Source organism: Peromyscus maniculatus, chromosome 13 (genome assembly GCF_049852395.1).
Source record: "Peromyscus maniculatus bairdii isolate BWxNUB_F1_BW_parent chromosome 13, HU_Pman_BW_mat_3.1, whole genome shotgun sequence".
Lineage (NCBI taxonomy): Eukaryota > Metazoa > Chordata > Mammalia > Rodentia > Cricetidae > Peromyscus > Peromyscus maniculatus.
The window spans coordinates 29467173-29487446 of NC_134864.1; the positions used below are offsets into that span (position 1 = coordinate 29467173).

General features: G+C 41.2%; 1 protein-coding gene across 1 annotated transcript in view; it reads right to left on the reverse strand.

Annotated features, from left to right (window-relative positions):
• Positions 1 to 20274, reverse strand: part of Smchd1 (structural maintenance of chromosomes flexible hinge domain containing 1) — a 139099-nt gene that overhangs the window by 116680 nt on the left and 2145 nt on the right. The window contains exons 2-3 of the mRNA XM_006972249.4: positions 7856 to 7931; positions 4867 to 5028 (exon numbers count right to left, since the gene is read on the reverse strand). Coding sequence (XP_006972311.1) covers positions 4867 to 5028; positions 7856 to 7931 — 238 coding nt within the window. The remainder of the gene's footprint in view (positions 1 to 4866; positions 5029 to 7855; positions 7932 to 20274) is intronic.

A 20274-nucleotide genomic window follows, 5' to 3' on the forward strand; every position in this document is an offset into this window, starting at 1 on the left:
CAAAAAGAAGTAAAGAAGAAGGAAAAGAAACAACACATGTCTGTTATTTGAGCAAGTTCAGAAAGCAGCCTGGGTTACCCAATGAGACTGTCTGAAAAGACAGAACAGAAAGAGAAAGGAAAGACAGTTATACCAACTTTTATCTTCGCTTCACAGAAACTTAACCCAACTAAAACTCACCAAGTTTTAGTTTACTCAGCAAGCACTTAACTTACTTAGCAAGCACTTAACTTACTTAGCAAGCACTTAACTTATTTAGCAAGCACTCTAAACATTAAAGTGATAACTAGATTGATAAACTAATTAAAGTTAACACAAATTAGGTATGCATATGAATCAGGCTACGGACAACAATAACTAGAAAGAAAAAATGTTTACAACTTAATTTAAAAAAGAAAAGGATCCAGGTGGTGGCACACACCTTTAATCCCAGCACTTGGAAGGCAAAGGCAAATGGATCTTTGTGAGTTGAGGGCAGCCTGGTCTACAAAGCTAATTCCAGGACAGCCAAAGCTATACAAAAGAAACCCTGTCTCAAAACACCTACTCCCCCCTCCAAAAGAAAAGAGGAATAGAATAGAGACAAGTTTGAATTTCTGCCTCTAGAAATATATACAATTTAAATACAATGTTTACTACATCAAATTCAACTAGTAGAAGTATTACATAAGAAGCTGGAACAAATACTCTCCTTAACAAAGAGACTAGAGAGCCAGAGGTAAAGCTTTTGTTTCACTGACATACATATATATATAATAAAACTCAGATCTGTCTGCTAAAAGAAAATATATAAAAGAAATGATGAACATGATTTGAAGACATGGCCACAGCAAGCAAGAAAGAGCCAGAAGGAAAGAAATGAGAGAAAAGATCTTGGGATATATTGCAAAGTTAACGGAAGTCAAAGTCGAAGTTTGAGCAGAGATTCACCACATATTTATGTAACAACGGCACAGTTGAAAACCGATACAGTGAATCTGTACAGTAATTAAGCTACACTGAAAGTCTTTACAACAAAAGTCTTTACCCTGAATACACAATATATATTCAGAAATTTATCTCCAAGTAAGTTATTTAAAATTAACTCAAACATTCAAGCACCTATTCTCTGCCAGGTACTACTCCAGGGAATGCACAATGCAAAGATTCTATTTCTGTGAGTTCAACATTTTACTGGAAGATGGGAAATAAAATGTAATCATGGACAGGTGAATAGTTCATTGGGGAAAGGTGCTTGTCATCAAGCCTGACAACCTGAGTTCCATCCCTAGGATTCACATGGCAGGAGAGAAGCAGCTCCTTACAAGCTATCCTCTGACCTCCACAGGCACACATGCACACCAGGGTACATATGCCCTCATGCACACAAATAAATAAATGTCAACTTCAAAAACTATAATTATACCTTCATTCCCAGTACTCAGGAGGCAGTGGCAGGTGGATCTCTGTGAGTTCAAGCCTAGCCTGATCTACAGAGTGACTTCCAGGATAGCCTGGCTACATATAGAGACACTAAATAAATAAATATATAAAATTTAAAATAAATAAAAATAACATAATCACAGTCAGGTGTGGTGGTACATGTTTTTAATCCCAGGACTCGGGAGACAGAAGCAGGCCAATCTCTGTGAGTCTGAGGCCAAATTGGTCTACATAGCAGGAGAGCTCCAGAACAGACCTGCCTCAAAAACAAAGAGTTGGAGGTGGGAGTGGGAAAAAAAAGAAAAAAGAAAGAGAAAAAAAATGATTACAGTAAGTGTGGTGGTTTGAGTAAGAATGGTCCCCCCCAGACTCAAATGTTTAAATGCTTGGTCCCTCCCCAGTTGGTGGAATTATGGGAAAAAAATTAGGAGGTGTGACTCTGTTGGAGGAGGTGTGTCATTAGGAGTGAGTTTTGAGGTTTCAAAGGCCTATACCATTCCATTTAGCTCTTTCCACCTCCAACTTGTAGATTAGATATCATCTCTCAGCTACTGCTCCAGCACCATGCCAGCCTGTTGCCATCTCCCTGTCATGATGACCACCAACTCTATACCCTCTGGAACCATTAGCCCCAACTTAAATGCTTTCTGTTTATAAGTTTATAAATGGCCATGGTGTCTCTTTATAGCAATAGAAAAGTCACTAAGACAGTAACTAAGTAAATTTATAGCATATTACAAAGTAGATTGTGCTATAGAGTAAAATGAGCAAAGAGATCAAATAACAAAGGCACAGGTATACACATCATTTAAAATAAAATCTTTTTTAAAAAAAAATTAAGCTGGGTGTGTGGTGTATGCTTTTAATCCCAGCACCCAGGACACAGCCTACAAAGCGAGGTCCAGGACAGCTAAGGCTGTTTGTTACACAGAGAAACTCTGTCTCAAAGAACAAAAACAAAAACAAACAAAAAGTTAAAAGCTTATTTCTGTGGGCTGGGGGTGGAGGGTGGAGAGATGTAACAGCAGTCAAAGGCATGGCTGCTCCTCCAGAGGTTCAATTCCCAGAACACACAGAAGCTCACAACCATCTGTACACCAGTCACAGGCGCTCTCACACTCCCTCTTCTGGCATCTGTGGATACTGCATGCACATGGTGCACAGACAAATAAGCAAATACTCATACACATAAAATATAAACAAACAAATAAGTAAATAAAAAGTTTATTTCCACTCCAACCTTTCTGCTCAATGGTAACTTCTACAGACATTTGGAGATAAATGAAGGAGATGAGGAAAGTAGAGACTGCCAGAAGCCATGAAAGCAGACAGGCTCATCAGTGCAGAGAAGGAACCAAGGTGAACGGTAGATAAAAAAACAGGAGACGTACTGCCAAATACAGCAGGCCACAGAGGGAGATTAGCTATGAAAGAATTTTTGACTTGTCTATTTATACCACTTCTGTACCTAACATACATAAAATACATTTTAAAAAATAAATTAATATAAAGTATCTATACCACTTCTATACTTAACATATATAAAATAATGTTTAAAAAAATCAACTAATAGAAAAAGTTCTGAAATGATAAACACCAAAGTATTAGTGATTATTACATTCAGGTAGTAATATGATTATTTTCACATTCTACTCACTTATCTGTTTTTCTAATTTCTAACAGTAAAACACATTTTTAAAAAAAAAGGATTTGGGGCCTGGAGAGATGGCTCACTGGCTGCTCTTCCAAAGGACCTGGGTTCAATTCCCAGCACCCACATAGCAGCTCAAAACTGCTATGGGATATCTTTCTATAGGCTGTGAATATGTGTTGCTCTGATTGGTTGATAAATAAAGCTGCATTGACCTATGGCAAGGCAGCTTACAGGTAGGTGGAAGTCCAAGCAGATAAACAGGAAGAGAAAGGAGAGGCAGGAGAGATGCCAGCCTGCCGCCCAAGGAACAACATGCCAGCAGACAGATAAGCCACAGAACACATGGCAAAACACAGATTAATAGCAATGGGTTAATTTAAGTTATAAGAGCCAGTTAGCAAAAAGTTTGCAATATGCCATGCAATTGGTAATTAATATAAGCCTCTGAGAAATTATTTTATAAGTGGCTGTGGGACTGTGGGGCCGGACCGGAAAAACCTTCCAACTACACACAACTGTCTGTAATTCCAGTTCCAGTGGATCTGGCATCCTCACACAGACATACATGCAGGCAAAACTCCAATGCACATGAGAGAGAGAGAGAGAGAGAGAGAGAGAGAGAGAGAGAGAGAGAGAGAGAGAGAGAGAGAGAGAGAGAGAGAGAGAGAGAGAGAGAGAGAGAGAACAAAATGAAAGAAGATAATTTTAATATGGTTTATAATAAACACGTTAATAGCATAAAGTACTTTGATAGTGTCTAGAAAGAAGATCTGGTAAACCATCTGAAACAGTCTATAAGGAAAAACCAGTCAAGCTATGAAGGTTTTTAAAAAAGTATTAAAGACATGGCAATAGGCACATCAATTTATCTATGTAAATTTACAGATTAGGGATTGATGGAACTCAGCAGTAGAATGCTTATCTTGTATGTGCAAGGCTCTGGGTTTAATCCGGAGTAAATAAATAAAAATAAATAAATGAAAGGAAAAGGGTCTTTTCATAACTGGAGGTGGTTTACAGCAAGACAGGAAGATGTCTAACTACAAGGTAAAGCGCATCCAGCTCTATTACTGGGTTAAAGGTGACTTTTTTACTTTGAAGTTGACTTCTGGACACAGACAAGAGACTCTTTGGAAGCTTAGTCCAGTTAACTTGGCAGTCACAGCAGTGAACGAAGACACCAAGCTGCAAACACAGTAGAAGGCGAGGAGATGTCTTGGACTTTCACATGTATGCTGGCTGTGGGGGGATGCACGCGCGCACACGCGCACACACACACACACACAGAGGCGGGACTGAGCTAGAGAGACAGCTCTGCAGTTAAGAGTAGTTGCTGCTTTTGAGCAGAGCCCTAGTTTGGTTTCCAGCACTCCCTGGGAAACCACACTCATGTGGCATACAAATACACACACACATGAATAAACTTAAAATTTTAAAAATAAACAAAAATCCCCAATTTCAGTTGGATATATACAAAGAAACTAAGAAAGCAGATCAAAATGAGTTTCCCATGGCCTTATAATAAAGTAGAATGAAAAGATCTACAAAATGTGAGGGAATGGTATATGTGGTGAAAGGATGAAAGAGATTAACAACTCAGTGCTCAGTGGTTAAGAGCACTGACTGCTCTTCCAGAGGACCTGGGTTCAATTACCAGCACCCACAAAACAGCTCACAACTGTCTGTAACTCCAGTTCTAGAGGATCCAACACCCATGCCAAAATACCAATGTACACAAAGTAAAAATAAATAAATTAAAAAGAAAATCAAAAATTGTACAGATTACTTACGCAAAGGATTCTGTCCTTCACTTGCATAATACTCATACATGCCACTTTTAACCAGGGTGTCATAGTGAGGTAAGAAGTCGATTCTTTCTTTTGTCGCTGTTAACAGTGATTGGTCAACTGACTGTAGCAGGTATAGAGTGACTCCATCTTTAACAATGTCATCTGTAATTGAGAGTTAAAATCGTAAGGGCTAGGGCACCATCAGAAACTCAGAGATTCTGAATACGTAACTTTTATCTATAAAATGTACTTAACAGTGTAGGTAAACTGTCAATGGCTCTATTTACAAATTCCAGTTGTGAATATAAAGAGCATTAATGAAACAGGCATAAATATTTCCACAACTCTAAAATACTCAATTAAATATTTAAATTTATTTCATTTATTGTTATTACATGCCAGCACACATGTGAGCAAATGCATGTCACAGTACACATGTAGAAGTCTGAGGACATCTTTCTGAAGTCAGTTCTCTTCTTCCACTGTGGGATCTAGAGATCAATCTCAGGTCATCAGGCTTTCCAGGCAAGTGTTTTTACCCACTGATCCATCATAGTGGCCCTTGGGGGTTTTTTTTGTTTTTGTTTTGTTTTTTAAAAAAACAGAGTCTCATAATATATCTCCAGCTGGCCTCAAACTTACCTTCCTGCCTCTGCCTCCTGAATGCTATGATGACAAGTGTACCAATGTGTGTAGCTTTTTTTCTTCACTGGAGATTGGGTAGCCCTGGCTGGCCTGGAATTCACTATGTAGATAGGCCTTGAACTTGGGGAGTCTCCTGCTTCTGTCACTCAAGTGCATGTGTTACAAGTGTACATCACCATGCCCAACATGGTCTGCTTGTTGAAAGAGGATCTCACTATAGCCTACGCTTGCCTCAGACTCACTCTATAGCCCAGACTGGCTTCCAACTGTGGGCAAGTGTCCTGCCTTAGCTTCCTGAGTGCTGGGATTATAGGTATAAGCAACCATAGCAAGTAAAACACATTTATTTTTTATTGTATTTTTTTAAGATTTTATTTATTTGTTTATTGTGTATAGTGTTCTGTCTGCATACATGCCTGTATACCAGAAGAGGGCACCAGATATCATCTCTATAGATGGTTGTGAGCCACCATGTGGTTGCTGGGACTTGAACTCAGGACCTCTGGAAGACCAGCCAGTGCTCTTAACTTTTGAGCCCTCTCTCCTGCCCTATTTTTTATTTTTATTTTTTTTTAAAAACCATTACGGGTTGAGCCAGCAAGATTGCTCAATGGTAAAGGTACCAGCTAGCCAAATCTGACAACCTGAGTTCAGTTCATGGGACCTACATTGTAGAAAGAGAAAACCTATTTGCAAGGTTATCCTTTGACCTCTGCACTAATACACACATATACAAATAAAGAACTAAGAAAACATTTAAAAATACAGTAACACAAGTTTACATCTCATAATTTGTTAAATTTTGGAAAGTCCAAGACTGGTGCCTAGAGAAGGCCTGTTTCCTCATAAATGGAGTCTTCTGTGTCCTCACATGATTAAAAGTCGGAAAACACGGTATTTTTTGAGATAGGAAGTTTCATATAGCCCAAACTGGCCTTGAAATCCTTATTTTTCTGCCTCCATATCCCAATTGCTCAGATTATAAGCATGTACCACATATCCAGGGTGTTTTGTTTCTTTTTTTGTTTTTGAGACAGGGTTTCCTTATGAACACCTGGCTGTCCTGGAACTCACTCTGTAGACCAGGCTGGCCTCAACTCATAGATATCTGCCTGCCTCTGCCTCGCAAGCGCAGGGATTAAAGGCATGCGCCACCACTGTCTGCATACCCAGGTTTTAAACACACAATTCTTTTCTTTCCTTTCTTTTTTTTTTTCTTTCTTTCAGATTCATTTTATAGCTGGGTGTGGTGGCACAAACCTTTAATCCCAGCACTCAGGGTAAAGGGAAGCAGAGGCAGAGGCAGGTGGATCTAAGCAAATTTGCGGCCAGCCTGGTCTGGTCTACTAAGTAAGTTTCAGGACAGCTAGGGCTGAGAAACCCTGTCTCAAAAACACAATTTTAAAAAGGAAAAAGGATTTACTTTATGTGCATGAGTTCTTAACTGCATGCATGTTTGTGCCTGTGGAGATCAGAAGGCATCAAACCCCTTTGTAAGGGGTTTTGTAAGGAGTAAGGGAGTGCCAAGAACTGAACCTCCGAAAGAACAAGTGCTCTTAGCCACTGAGTGAGTCATCCTGTCAGTCCCAACACTCAATTCCTAGTAAGTTAAATTGTCACATGACCATCAGATGAAGATTTGCATTAGAGTGATATCAACAGGAATGGAGACTTCTTCATTGTTTCATTTCAGGAGAAAGAAAACGGGACGGGACGGGACGGGAGAGATGGCTCAGCAATTAAAGAGCACTTGCTGCTCTTCCAGAGGACCTGAGATGAGTTCTCAGTACCCGTGTTGGGAGACTCACAACCACCTGCAACTCCAGCTCCAACAAACCTAATACCCTCTTCTAAACTCTGTAGACACCTGTATTAACGTGCATATATCCATACACAGACACAAATACCTACACAAAATTTAAAAATAATAAGAGTACACCTTTCCAAAAGGAAAAGCAATCAACCTAAGCATGGTGGAGCACACTTGTAAGGCTAGTACTCAAAGAGGACTCCAGGTCCAGGGCTCTCTGGGTTACATATGGAAATCCTTCCATAGGGGGGAAAGAGCATAAAATCTGGCAGGTTATGGAAACTTTAAAAAAAAAAAAAAAGTTTTAAAAAAAATGAAAGAATTCAAGTTTGCTAATAGCTCAGTTTTGTGGGTGCCCAAATAAAGCTAAGTGGTAAGGCCTCATTTTCTATGGACCCAACTGACAGCAGGAAAAATGTGACCTCTGCGAATACAGAAGTACTCCAGATTATCAATGCTTTGGACAGATAGGGATGTATAGCTATTGCTCTATCCAACACAGTAAATAAATGCAAGAGGACATTGCTTACTTACCAAAATTATCACAGGTGATTTCTTTCCTGCTTGTAGTTGTAATAACAAATGTTTCTTCAGATGAAATGCCAATTGTCTATCAAAATTAAAAAAAAAAATTACTTAAAGGAAATAAATTCATTACTCGTTTGCAAGAATATGAACATACTGATATTACAATTTTGAAACAGCTACTACACTTACTTGTCTAGGAAATAAAGAACTAAGCACTTTTAAATTTTGACTTTGCAAAATTAATCACTATAAACCATAAAAATTTGCCTTTTTTGTTTGTTTTGTTTTTTTGAGACAGGGTTTCTCTGTGTAACAGTCCTGGCTGTCCTGAAACATGCTTTCTAGACCAGACTGGCTTCGAACTCACTGAGATCTGCCTTCCTCTGGCTCTCAAGTGCTAGGATTAAAGGTGTGTGCTACCACTGCCCACCCAACCTAAACTGCTTACTTAAAAAGATTCTTTTTTTTTTTTTTTTCTGGTATTTGCTACCCAGAACACATGTGCCAATCCTCAGATGATGAAAATGTGATATATACAGAGTGGAATTTTATTCAACTATAAAGAAAAATGAATTTATTAAATTTTCAGGAAAAATGAATAGAATCAGAAAATACATTAGTGGGTTAATTCAAGCCTAGGAAAACAAACACATGTTTTCTTTCACATATGGATCCTAGCTTCAGATTTTTAAGATTTCTATAATTAATCTTGAGTGTCTATAGAGGTCAGGAAGCCAAAAAGGGTCCCTAAGAGGGAGGAGGGGACATGGTCTTGAAAGGGAAGAGGGGAGTACAGAACATACATGACAGGGAACCCTGGAGTTAAAGGTTTATGTGAGGATGGGCAATGGCATGAGGTGGAGGAAGGGGTGGAAGGTTTGCCAACCAACACTAAGGATGTATTTAAAAAGCCTCACAGAACCCCACTATCCTGTACACTGATGACAAATATATAACGTCCTGGAGGTGTTGGCACACACCTCTAATCCCGGCCATTGGAAAGCAGAGGCATGCAAATCTCTGAGTTCCAGGCCAGCCAGGGCTCTTTAGTGAGATGAGAATGAAACACTTTCTGGGTTTAAGCCTCACTCCACAAAATGGAACCCTTATCAGGGTAAAGAACTTGTGGCTAAAATGTCACAGTCCCTAGAGGGGGACCTACCCCTCTTCTGCTAAACTGACATAGTATTAAACCATCTTTTAATGACTTTTCACTATACCCATAGATTAGTTTCTCTCGCAACCATCATCAGAGGCGCTGCTTCTTGTAGTTAACAATGATTAACACAAACCCACAAGTAATCAAGATACAGAGAATAAGAGACCATGGGATGCTCAGCCCTAAATGGTAATCTACCCCATACCTAGTCTTCCCAAGGCTCGGGGATCGTTGCAGAAAGGGGTGGTGTGAAGACAGGGAAATAGTAACTTGCGGATACAACAAAGCAGCCGCACACATGAACTCACAGTGGTTGTGAGAGAATGCGCAGGCCTGCACAAGCCAAGCCAGAGAAAACCCAGCATGGAGGGAAGCTGGGCATAAGTCCTCCCCCTAGCTGAAGTGATGATAATGATTGACAGCTGCTAGGAGAGGGAGACTCCGATTTAAAGTTACAGCCCCTGTGCTCCAGCAGATAGCCCCAAACCCACGAGTTCACGGGGAGCAAAAGTGGACTTGATGGGTTTAAAAAAAAAAAGAGGACACAAAGGTAGGCGAGTAGCGGAAAAAAGTGGATGTAGTCAAAATATCCTATTTAAATTATTTTTTAAAAAATGACAGGGTGTGTGTGTGTGTGTGTGTGTGTGTGTGTGTGTGTGTGTGTGTGTGTAATATGTAACTTCTAAGAATTTTAAAGGCACTTGAACAAAGGTACCCTGAATAGGCGGACAATGCTTCCTCTTAGAAGATAGGGTTATTAAAAGTGCTAGGCACAGGTTACCCTCCTACAAGCTATTAGTCAGGGAAGGCCCAACGCCTTCCAAAAGCAACACAGGCTATTGGTATTGCTTGTTTGCTCACCATAACTGGATGTTAAGACCCTATTACTGAAGATGCAACACGCTTTGTTTGCAGGACAGAGATCAAATAGGAAGTGACCAGGAAACTTCCTTTCTGATGGCTAGCTTTCATAGTGCCCGTGGGATAGGAAAGTCACAATGGACTCCCCCAGAAGTTGACCCCACGTGCAACAATACTGACCTGCTAGACAATACATGCCTTCTGATACAATGGTGGCTTCACTGCTTCTGACTGAACCTGAAGCCCTCTCCACAGGAGGGAATTCATGCCTGGTACTATAAACCTGGTTAAAAGCCCATGATTTAGGGGGAGCTAACTTGTTGTAGTAAATGGATATGTTGTCAAATGGCCTTCTAAATATCTATGTTTATACTCATGGTCAGAGAGGCTTGTTTTTGCAGTAGGCAGCAGTCAATGCAGACTCATAATTGGCCAAAGTGCTGGGAAAACGTGACTATGCTCAGCCCTAAATGGGACATTTATATCAAGGCTCCACACCCTCTTGAGGGAACATATTGGAGGAGGTAGCAAAATGTAGAACTGGAAGAAGATGAGGAAGAGTGCTGTGAAATGCTATTTACTAAGCAAGACGTTGGCATTGCACACACAGCAGCTAACTTTACCTGCATGAGACCTACACAAAATCAAGCCGGTACACCTTCCAGTGTGGATAAAAGAGGACCTGAAGAGGTTCCATCCCTAACTAAGGAGCTATTGGCAATTGGTAACGACTGGGAAGGAGGTGTCATTTTTCTTGGAGCTGTGGCTGCTGGTAGGTTACCCATGCTCCTCTGATGGATGGCCCCACCCTCGAACATGTAAGCAGCATAACTGGATTCAGTAAGGTATACTCAAGCTTGGGAGTGGGCCCTTGGGGAGGTATGTGGTAGAGGGAAGGAAGATTTAGGTTTGGTATGATCTGAATACATTTTGTGTACACAAACAAAACTGTTAAAGAACAAGGCAAAAGATCTTATGAGAAAACCCTCTAGTGACTAGGTGAGACATTTTGAAAGGATTAATCTTTTTACATTTATTTATTCATTCATTTCTGGGGGACATGGCATATGTAGGGGGTCAGAGAACAACCTGAGAAAGTTATTCTCTCCTTCCACCATGTGGGTCCTGAACATGGAACTCGGGTTCTTAGGCTCGGTGACAAGCACCCTTCCCCACCAAGTCATCTCAAAAGCCCTGGGTTCATCAAGAGGAACCAAAGACAAGCTCATTCACTCCATTACATAAGGAATCATTTTATTTGAAACAAAGCATTAATACAACATTTACTTTATACAAATTAGATATGTCAATGTTAGAGGAAAATAGGTGAGTATTTCATAGCAGTAAAGCATGAGTGCATGTGCTATAAGGTATCTAAAGAAGCCTGACATCTTTCTAAAAACATCACTAAATAACTAAGTGAATAAGTATAATAACTTTTTTAAAAAGTGACAATGACAATATAAACTATAAAAGATTAAAACTACCAAAAATAATTAGAAAGGTAAATTAACACTCTCATTTAAATAAAAAAGAAGACATGTATTTCTGAAATTAAACACAGTAATGAGCAGTTGAAACAGGATTCTTCCTTAGGTAGTGACAGTGACGGACTATTTTCTAGACCAACCTCTCTACCTAAAGGTGTCTAAGAAACTTTAAAATTATGGATGTGCAAATCTTTTAGCAATACAAAATAATTACTTTTAAGTGTGTGTGTGTGTGTGTGTGTGTGTGTGTGTGTGTGTGTGTGTGTGTGTGTAACCTCAAAGGCCAGAAGATGACATCAGATCCTGAGGCTGGCATTGCAGGTGGTTGTGAGCCAACCATGGATATTGGGAACCAATCTCAGGTCCTCTGGAAGAGCAGCAAGTGCTCTCTTAACCACTGAACCATCTCTTTAGTACCTCAAAATTCTTAGGGTTATTTATAGAAATAACTGGGATGCCAATCCCTAAACCACTTTTTTCCCCCTTAGGACTAATTATGTTTCAGGAGAAGCAATGTGGTTTTTCCCCTCCTTGGGGAGAGTATGTGGTTTTATTTGCTTATTTTTGTTTTAAAACAAAGTTCTCATTATTTGGCCCAAACTTGCAGCAATCCTCCTGCCTCAATCTCCAATTACACTGATTAAAGGTGTATACCACCATGGTCTCAGCTTAATGGGATTCATTAAAGAATCCCAGCTAGGACTAGAGATAACAGCTCTGTAGCTAAACACCATTTACCTGCACAAGACCCTAGGTTTAAATCCTCATGTGGTGGGGTTGGAGATCCCCTAGCAAATAAGCAGAGAAGGGCAATCAAAATACACTATCAACAGATGAACCACCCAGTAAGACACAGTGGCTCACACTTGTAATTCCAACACTAAGGAGGAGACAAGCGGACTACTTTAAATTGGATGCCACCTGGGCTACAGAGTGATTCCAGGCAGGGCTGAGTAATAGAGTAAGACACTGTCTCAAAGATAGATAGATTAGATTAGATTAGATTAGATTAGATTAATAGATAGATAGATAGATAGATAGATAGATAGATAGATAGATAGATAGATAGATAGATAAGAAGACAGACAGAAAAGACAAAAATTGGGTCTTTTGGCAGATACATAAAATAGAATTTAGGAGTCAGAGGCAGATGGACTGCCAGAAGTCCCAGGCCAGATCAGCCAGGATTCTATTGCTGTGGATATTGCTCTGTATAAATAAAACACTGATTGGTCAGTAGCCAGGCAGGAAGTATAGGTGGGACAAGCAGAGAAGAGAATTCTGGGAAGTGGAAGGCTGAAGGAGAAGACACTACCAGCCGCTGCCATGACAAACAACACGTGAAGATGCCGGTAAGCCATGAGCCACGTGGTAAGGTATAGATTTATAGAAATGGGTTAATTTAAGATATAAGAACAGTTAGCAAGAAGCCTGAGCCATCAGGCCAAACAATTTAAATAATATATGCGTCTGTGTGTTTATTTTATAAGTGGGCTGTCGGACTGCTGGGGCTTGGCAGGACCCAGAGAAAAAACTCCAGCTACATTATATAGCAAGACCCTGTCTAAAACAAAAGAAAACAGAACAAAAACAGGTGACCATTAAATCAGAATTTATTAGAAAAATCCAGCCGAAACCACCCAAATCCCAAATCTAAATTAAATTTAATGAAGACTTTCAGCTAAAATCTAATTTACGCCGGGCGGTGGCGGCGCACGCCTTTAATCCCAGCACTCGGGAGGCAGAGGCAGGCGGATCTCTGTGAGTTCGAGGCCAGCCTGGTCTACCAAGTGAGATCCAGGAAAGGCGCAAAGCTACACAAAGAAACCCTGTCTCGAAAAAAAAAAAAAAAAAAAAATCTAATTTACAAGATACATATGGAAATAGGTAAGTCATATAATATTGTCAAGACCATGGCAAACCTCCTGTAGTTCTGCAACATCAGGAAATGGTATCTCACTCATATAATCCCAGTATTAAGGACGCAGAGAAACGTCATCCTCACAGATACACAAAGGCTACCCAGAAACCCATGAAACTGTCTCAGCTTCTAAAGATGCTTGCTGCTAAGTCCAACAATCTGAGTTTAATCCCCAGGATCCTCAGAGTAAAAGAAGCCAGCCATACCCACTTGGCAACTGTAGGTCAATGGGAACTTCTGTGTGGTGGTTTAAATAGGTATGCCCCCCACAGACTCACGTGTTTGAATGTTTGGCCTATAGAGAGTTGGCACTATTAGGAGGTGTGGCCTTGTTGGAAGCCTGTCACTGTGGGGAAGGTGGACTTTGAGGTCTCATATGCTCAAGCTACACCCATTGTAAGACACAGTTCACTTCCTGTTGCCTGCAGATCAAGATGTAGAACTCTCAGCTACCTCTCCAGCACCATGTCTGCCTGCATACTGCCATGTTTCCCACCATGATAATGAACTAAACCTCTGAACTGTAAGCCAGCCCCAATGAAATGTTTTCCTTCAGAAATCCCAACTATTAATATTTTGCCATAAAGGGGTGAAATTCTAAGCCATGCTCCAACATCAGTAAACCTTGAAAACATCATGCTGAGTGAAACAAGCCACAAATGGAAGGGCAGAATTGTATGAGTTCTTTAGAATAAGCAAATTCAAATAGTAGATTAGAAGTTAATAAAAAACTTGGCTGGGCTTGGGGGCTGGAGAGAAGGCTCAGTGATTAAAAGCATGGGCTGCTCTTCCAGAGGACCCTAGTTCAATTCCCAGCACCCTCACGGCAGCTCCCAACTGTCTGTAACTGTTGAAACTTTGTCTCAAAACAAAACAAAACAACAAAAAGAAGTTAATAAGAACGGGATATGCACACTTACTTATAAGCTCATGGTGTGGGAATCTAAGGCAGGAAGATTCCAAGTTCAAAGCCAGGCTAGAATAACAGTGAGACTTATCAAAAAAAACACCCGGGGTGGGGGTGGGGTGGGGAGAGGAGAGAAGAATTAAATCTTAATTGTTTAGTTTAATATGACGGAAAGACAAAACTACATTTCCTTGTTGAGAGATCTATTTTATTTTTATTTATGTGTATATGTATATCCGAACATGTGAGCAGGTGTCCAAGGAGGCCAGAAGAGGGTGTTAGATGCCCTGGAGCTGGAATTCCAGGTGGTGATGAGACACCCAATGTGGATATTGGGAACTCAATTCTGGCCCTCTGTAAGAGCAGCAATGTTCTTAACTACTAAGCATCTCTCCAGCCCCTAAAAGCACATCTCTCAAGTAATTTTTTTTTTAAAGAAATCCCAACTAAAATAATGTACAACTGTAAAGTATATGTATCTAATTATTTCATGCAATATCCCCACAAATCTATTATTTTAAAGTTTTCTTGAGGATTCTTCTAGCATAATGGCTCAGCATACTTGATCTAGGTTATAACTAACTTCATAGATAGGTTCTGCCCTTCAACTGTCAATATACCTACGTATTATAGATAAGAATGCTAGCACTTTTGTTACCTGATTACTTTTTACTCAACTAAGACTATATAGATATTCCTTTACAAGGGGATTACATTGCAATTAAAAATGTGTTTCATAGACCCAACCCTTCCAAATATCATAGCTTGAGCTAGCCCATCTCTAATTGCTCATAAGACTTGTGTTTGTCTACAGTTGAGCAAAACTGTCAGCAATGTTGAATACTGGACATGTAAATCAGATTGGTATTGTGCAACATAAAGGTAACCCAGGAAAAGATCAGAATTTACACCTACTCCAGGGACTGTTGTGGAATAAGAGAGTGGAAAGATTTTAAGAGCCAGAGGGAATAGATATCTCTAAGCAAAACAGTATTTGCCAGACATGCCAGAGCTGCACCTAAACCCACAGCACTGAGACTGACCGTATGCACAAGATCACACAGCCTCAATCCCAGCATGGATGGGAGGGGCTCGTGACCTCTCCTCCATATCTGAGGAGCTATTGGTGACTGATGACTGCTGGGAGAAAGGGCCTGACAGGCTGCCCATGCTCCACTCAAGTGGTACTAAATGGGCTCAGTGTGTATTTTTAAAAAAGAAAAGAAGCATATTAAATGGTAAAGGGCATGGGGGGCTGGAGGAGAAAGAATGGGGGTGGATCTGACTCAAATCCATTATAGGCATGTATGAACAGTACATATTTTCTTTTTATAAATATTCTTTATGTATATGAGTGTTTTGCCTACATCTATGTCAACAGGGCTGGAGAGATGGCTCAGTGGTTAAGAGCACTGGCTGCTCCTCCAGAGAACCCAGGTTTAATTCCCAATACCCTCACAATGGCTCACAACCGTCTAATACTCGAGTCCCAAGGGATCTGGCATCTTCTTCTGGCCTCTGTGAATACCACAGTACCAGGAAATGAGGCATGCACATTATGCATTGATATTAAATAATCTTAAAGACAAGAATTCGAGCCAGGCATAGGGGCTGAAATGCCTTTAATCCCAGCACTCAGGAAACAGACGCAGGCAGATCTTTCTAAGTTTGAGGCCAGTCTGGTATACATAGTGAGTTCCAGGCCAGTCAGGGCTACATAGAGAAACCCTGTCTCAAAAAAACAAAAAACCAGAATTCAAAATTCGAAGCAAACCTTCTGCTGAATGTCTCTTTTTGTAGCACCACAATGTTGAAAAATCCTACGGCAAACATTCACATTCTAAATTGAAGGTTGCCCATACTTTCCTCCACTAAAGACAGGTTTTTTGAGACAGGGTTTCTCTGTGTAGTTTTGGTGCCTGTCCTCGATCTCGCTCTGTAGACCAGGCTGGCCTGGAACTCAGGGATCCGCCTGGCTCTGCCTCCTGGGTGCTGGGATTAAAGGCGTGCACCACTGCCGTCTGGCTGAAGACAGAAAATCACCGTAAGCAGTGGTGGCACACACCTTTAGTCACAGCACTCAGGAGACAGAGGCAGGCAAATCTGAGTTTGAGGCCAGCCTGGTCTACAGAGCGAGTTTCAGGACAGCCAGGGCTATACAGAAAAAAAAAGGTGTGTCTCCTTTATTTGTTTTCAAAAAACAAACAAAAACCCACCCAAATAATGGGGGTGGGGGATGGAGAGGTAGCTCAACAGTTAAGAGCATTGGCTATTCTTCCACAGGACCTGGGTTCAATTCCCAGCACCCACACGGCAGCTCACAACTGTAACTCCAGACAGTCCCAGGGGATCTGACATCCTCACACAGACATACAGGCAGGCAAAACAGCAACGCGCGCGCGCGCGCGCGCGCGCGCGCGCGTGTGTGTGCGCGCGCGCGCGCGCACACACACACACACACACACACACACACATTTTTAAAAATCATATATGGTGCATGCCTATGACCACACCACTAAGAAGCTTAAGGCAGAAGGATCAGAAGTTGGAGGCCAGCAAGGACTATATAGTGAGACCATGCCTTTTTTGTTGTTGTTGTTGTTGTTTTTCGAGACAGGGTTTCTCTGTGTAGCTTTGTGCCTTTCTTGGATCTTGTTCTATAGACCAGACCAGGCTGGCCTCGAACTCACAGAGATCCACCTGCCTCTGCCTCCCAAGTGCTGGGATTAAAGGGGTGTGCCACCACCGCCCAGCTGAGACCATGTCTTTAAACAAAAATAAAATCAGGCCTAGTCAGATGGCTAATAAGGTAAAGGTACTTCTGTACCACTAAGCCTTACAACCTGAGTTCAGTCCCCAGCACCCACATAGGGGAGGGGAACTCACTCCTACAAACTGTCCTCTGATCTCCATACATGTTCCCAGTGGCATGTGCATAAGCATACATACACTCATACAAATAAAACTAATAGGTTAAAAAAGGCAGCATTTTGCATATTTGAAAATTATTAAAAGTAAATTTTAAGTGTTCTTGTCCTCAAAAGTAAAAACACATGAACGGTATATGATATGATTTAAGATGGAGACAGCAGCTATGCCTGTAATGCTGACACTCGGAGGCTAAGCAGAAGGTCTGTTCACAGTTTAGGCTAGCCTAGAATACAAAGTGCATACTAAACCAGAGCTAAATACCAGGATACTCTGTCAGAAAGAGGAAAAAGCAGAAGCAGTAGCAGGAAAAAGAAATGTAAAAGTACAGCAGTGTAGCAGAGGTTTTGGTTTGTTCGTTTGTAATTAAAATGATCTAAAGCTGGGTATGGAGGATGAGATGGGAAGAGATCAAAGCCAGCCTAGACTACACCTTGTTCCAGGCCAATTGTGTTACATCTCTCACAAACAAGACAACAAGTGATCAAGTCTACTGACTTCATTCTTGTTAACCTCTGTGCTAGTTAGTCAACTTGACCCAAGCTAGAGTCATCTAGAAAGAAAAAGGCTCAACAGAGAAAATGCTTCCATCATATTGTCCTGCTGGCAAGTCTGTGGGGCATTTTCTAGATATGGCAGGCCCCAGCCAACTGTGGGTAGCACCACTGGAGGAGCAGATGGTCCTGGGTGTGTGTGTGTGTGTGTGTGTGTGTGTGTGTGTGTGTGTGTGTGTGTGTAAGCTGAAGAAGTCAGGGAGAGTGAGCAGCAGTAAGCAGCATCCTTCATAGTCTCTGTTTCAGCCCCTGCCTTTAGCTCTTGCCCTGGTTCCCCTCAATGATGGCTGGGACTGGGATGTACAAGCCAAATACACCCTTTCCTCCCCACGTTGCTTTTGGTCACATCTATAGAGGAGCACACTGGGACAACTCTGCAAACTTGATTCAGCCCTTCATCTGTGTCATAGAAACAACGCCACAGGATCTGTGATGCACAAAAGGTGGATCCAGGGGCTGGAGACGGCAGCTCGGTGGTTAAGAGCACCTGCTACTCTTACAGAGGACCTGTTTGGTTCCCAGCACCCACAAGATGGCTCACAACTGTCTGTAATTCAGTTGCAGGGGATCTCATGCCCTGTTCTGGCCTCCACAGGCACCAGGTATTCGTGTGGTGCACAGGCATGCATGCAAGCAACACGTAGACACATAAAAGGTTTTTTTTTTAAGGTAGACTGGTTTTAAAAGGTTAATCTTCCTAACTTTATACCTAGCTTTTCCTTGTCTTATTAGTTCTCCCCCTCACTTCTATTCAAATTTAACCTTCATCAGCTCTAGAATAAACAAACAAGATAAAGGAAATTAAAAGAAATAGTTTCCTTGGTGTTAAGCTGGAAACTGAAAAGGTCATCTTCAGGGCTCACTATGGTGGGCGGGGCAATTCCAGAAGGGCTATGGTGGAAGCAACCTATACAAAAACTCTTGGCCAAGACAGACAGGATCCAGGGGGAGACTGCCCTCCCTTCAGTCTTAGACATGATTCTGGGACGTTTTCTTTACAGCATTCCATTGCTGTCATTGGCAGCAGAGAGCCGGGTGCTCCTGACCTGATCTGCTGCTAGTACCTTGCTGTGGGATATAATGCTTTTGTACACTGGTTTAATAAAATGCTGATTGGCCAGGAGCCAGGCAGGATGTATAGGTGGGATAAGCAGACAAGGAGAATTCTGGGAAGAGGAAGGCTGAGTCAGGAGATGCCATCCCGCCGTCCAGGGAGCAGCATGTAATGGCACACAGGTAAAGTCACAGAACACATGGCAACATATAGATTGACAGAAACGGGCTGAGTTTAAGTTAGTACTAAGCCTGAGCTAATGGCTGAACAGTTTTTTTAATTAAAAAAAAAAATGTTTCCTATAGTAAAAAGGAAGCAGCAGAAAGGTATAACACAAAGTACAGGGGTTCTGGGCTTGGATACTAACTTACCTTTTAATATCCAACTTATATATCTAAGAGTTAGACATTTATTTCACAGAGGATAGGAAGAAACAGTATATTTCCAGAAGGAAAGGAAATGCTTTCTGAAAAGCAATTTAAAAATATGTATCATAAGAACCACGGTGCCTAGCACTTATAATCCCAGACATAAACAAGAAGACCCTTGAGTTTTCTAAATAAAATAAACAATAAAAAGTTAATACACACACACACACACACACACACACACACACACACACACACTCTCTCTCTCTCTCTACTGGTCTTTTTGGCTAAAATTAAAGGTTTAAAAAAAACTGGACAGGGCTGGAGAGATGGCTCAGAGGTTAAGAGTACCGACTGCTCTTCCAGAGGTCCTGAGTTCAATTCCCAGCAACCACATGGTGGCTCATAACCATCTGTAATGAGATCTGGCGCCCTCCTCTGTATACATAATAAATAAATAAATCTTTAAAAAAAAAAAAAAAACTGGGCAAGTTGGAGACACACCTGTAACTTGAACACTCTGAAGTCTGAGGTATGAGGAATGCCACAAGTCTGGGGTCAACCTGGGTTACAAAGAGGAGAGACCTTGTCTCTAGAGATGGTTAAGAAAAGGGGGGTGGGGGCGGCCTATTGATAGAGTGCTGCGGAGTCTGATGACCTGAGCAGGAAAGAACCAACTTGTTCTCTTGTTCAAGTTGTTCTCTGCCCTCCACCTGTGCCACAGCACACGCGAGTGAGTGCACGTGCATGCACACATACACAGAAATGTGTAAAAAAGACAAAAGACCTTTAAAGACAGTTCTGAAATTAAAAAAAAAGTCATGAATTAAAAAATGTTTATCGTAGCAGTACTAAAAATTACAATTCTGGAAGTAAATTTCAATTGTGATAGTAAAGAGAGCACACCCGAGTCTATGAATCCTGCATTAAGACAGACATTTCTGGGGGTGGAGAGCTGGCTCAGTGGTTAAGAGCACCTGTTCTTGCAGAGGACCTGGTTTGATTCCCAGCACCCATATGCTAGCTCACAAGACACCTCTTCTGGTCTCTGAAGGCACCAGGCATGAGTCGGTGCACAGACATACAGGCAGGCAAACACCCATACACATAAAATAATAAGTAACATTTTTTTTTAAAAGTAAAACAGACTTTCCTGGCAATTTTAACAAAAAAAAAAAAAAAG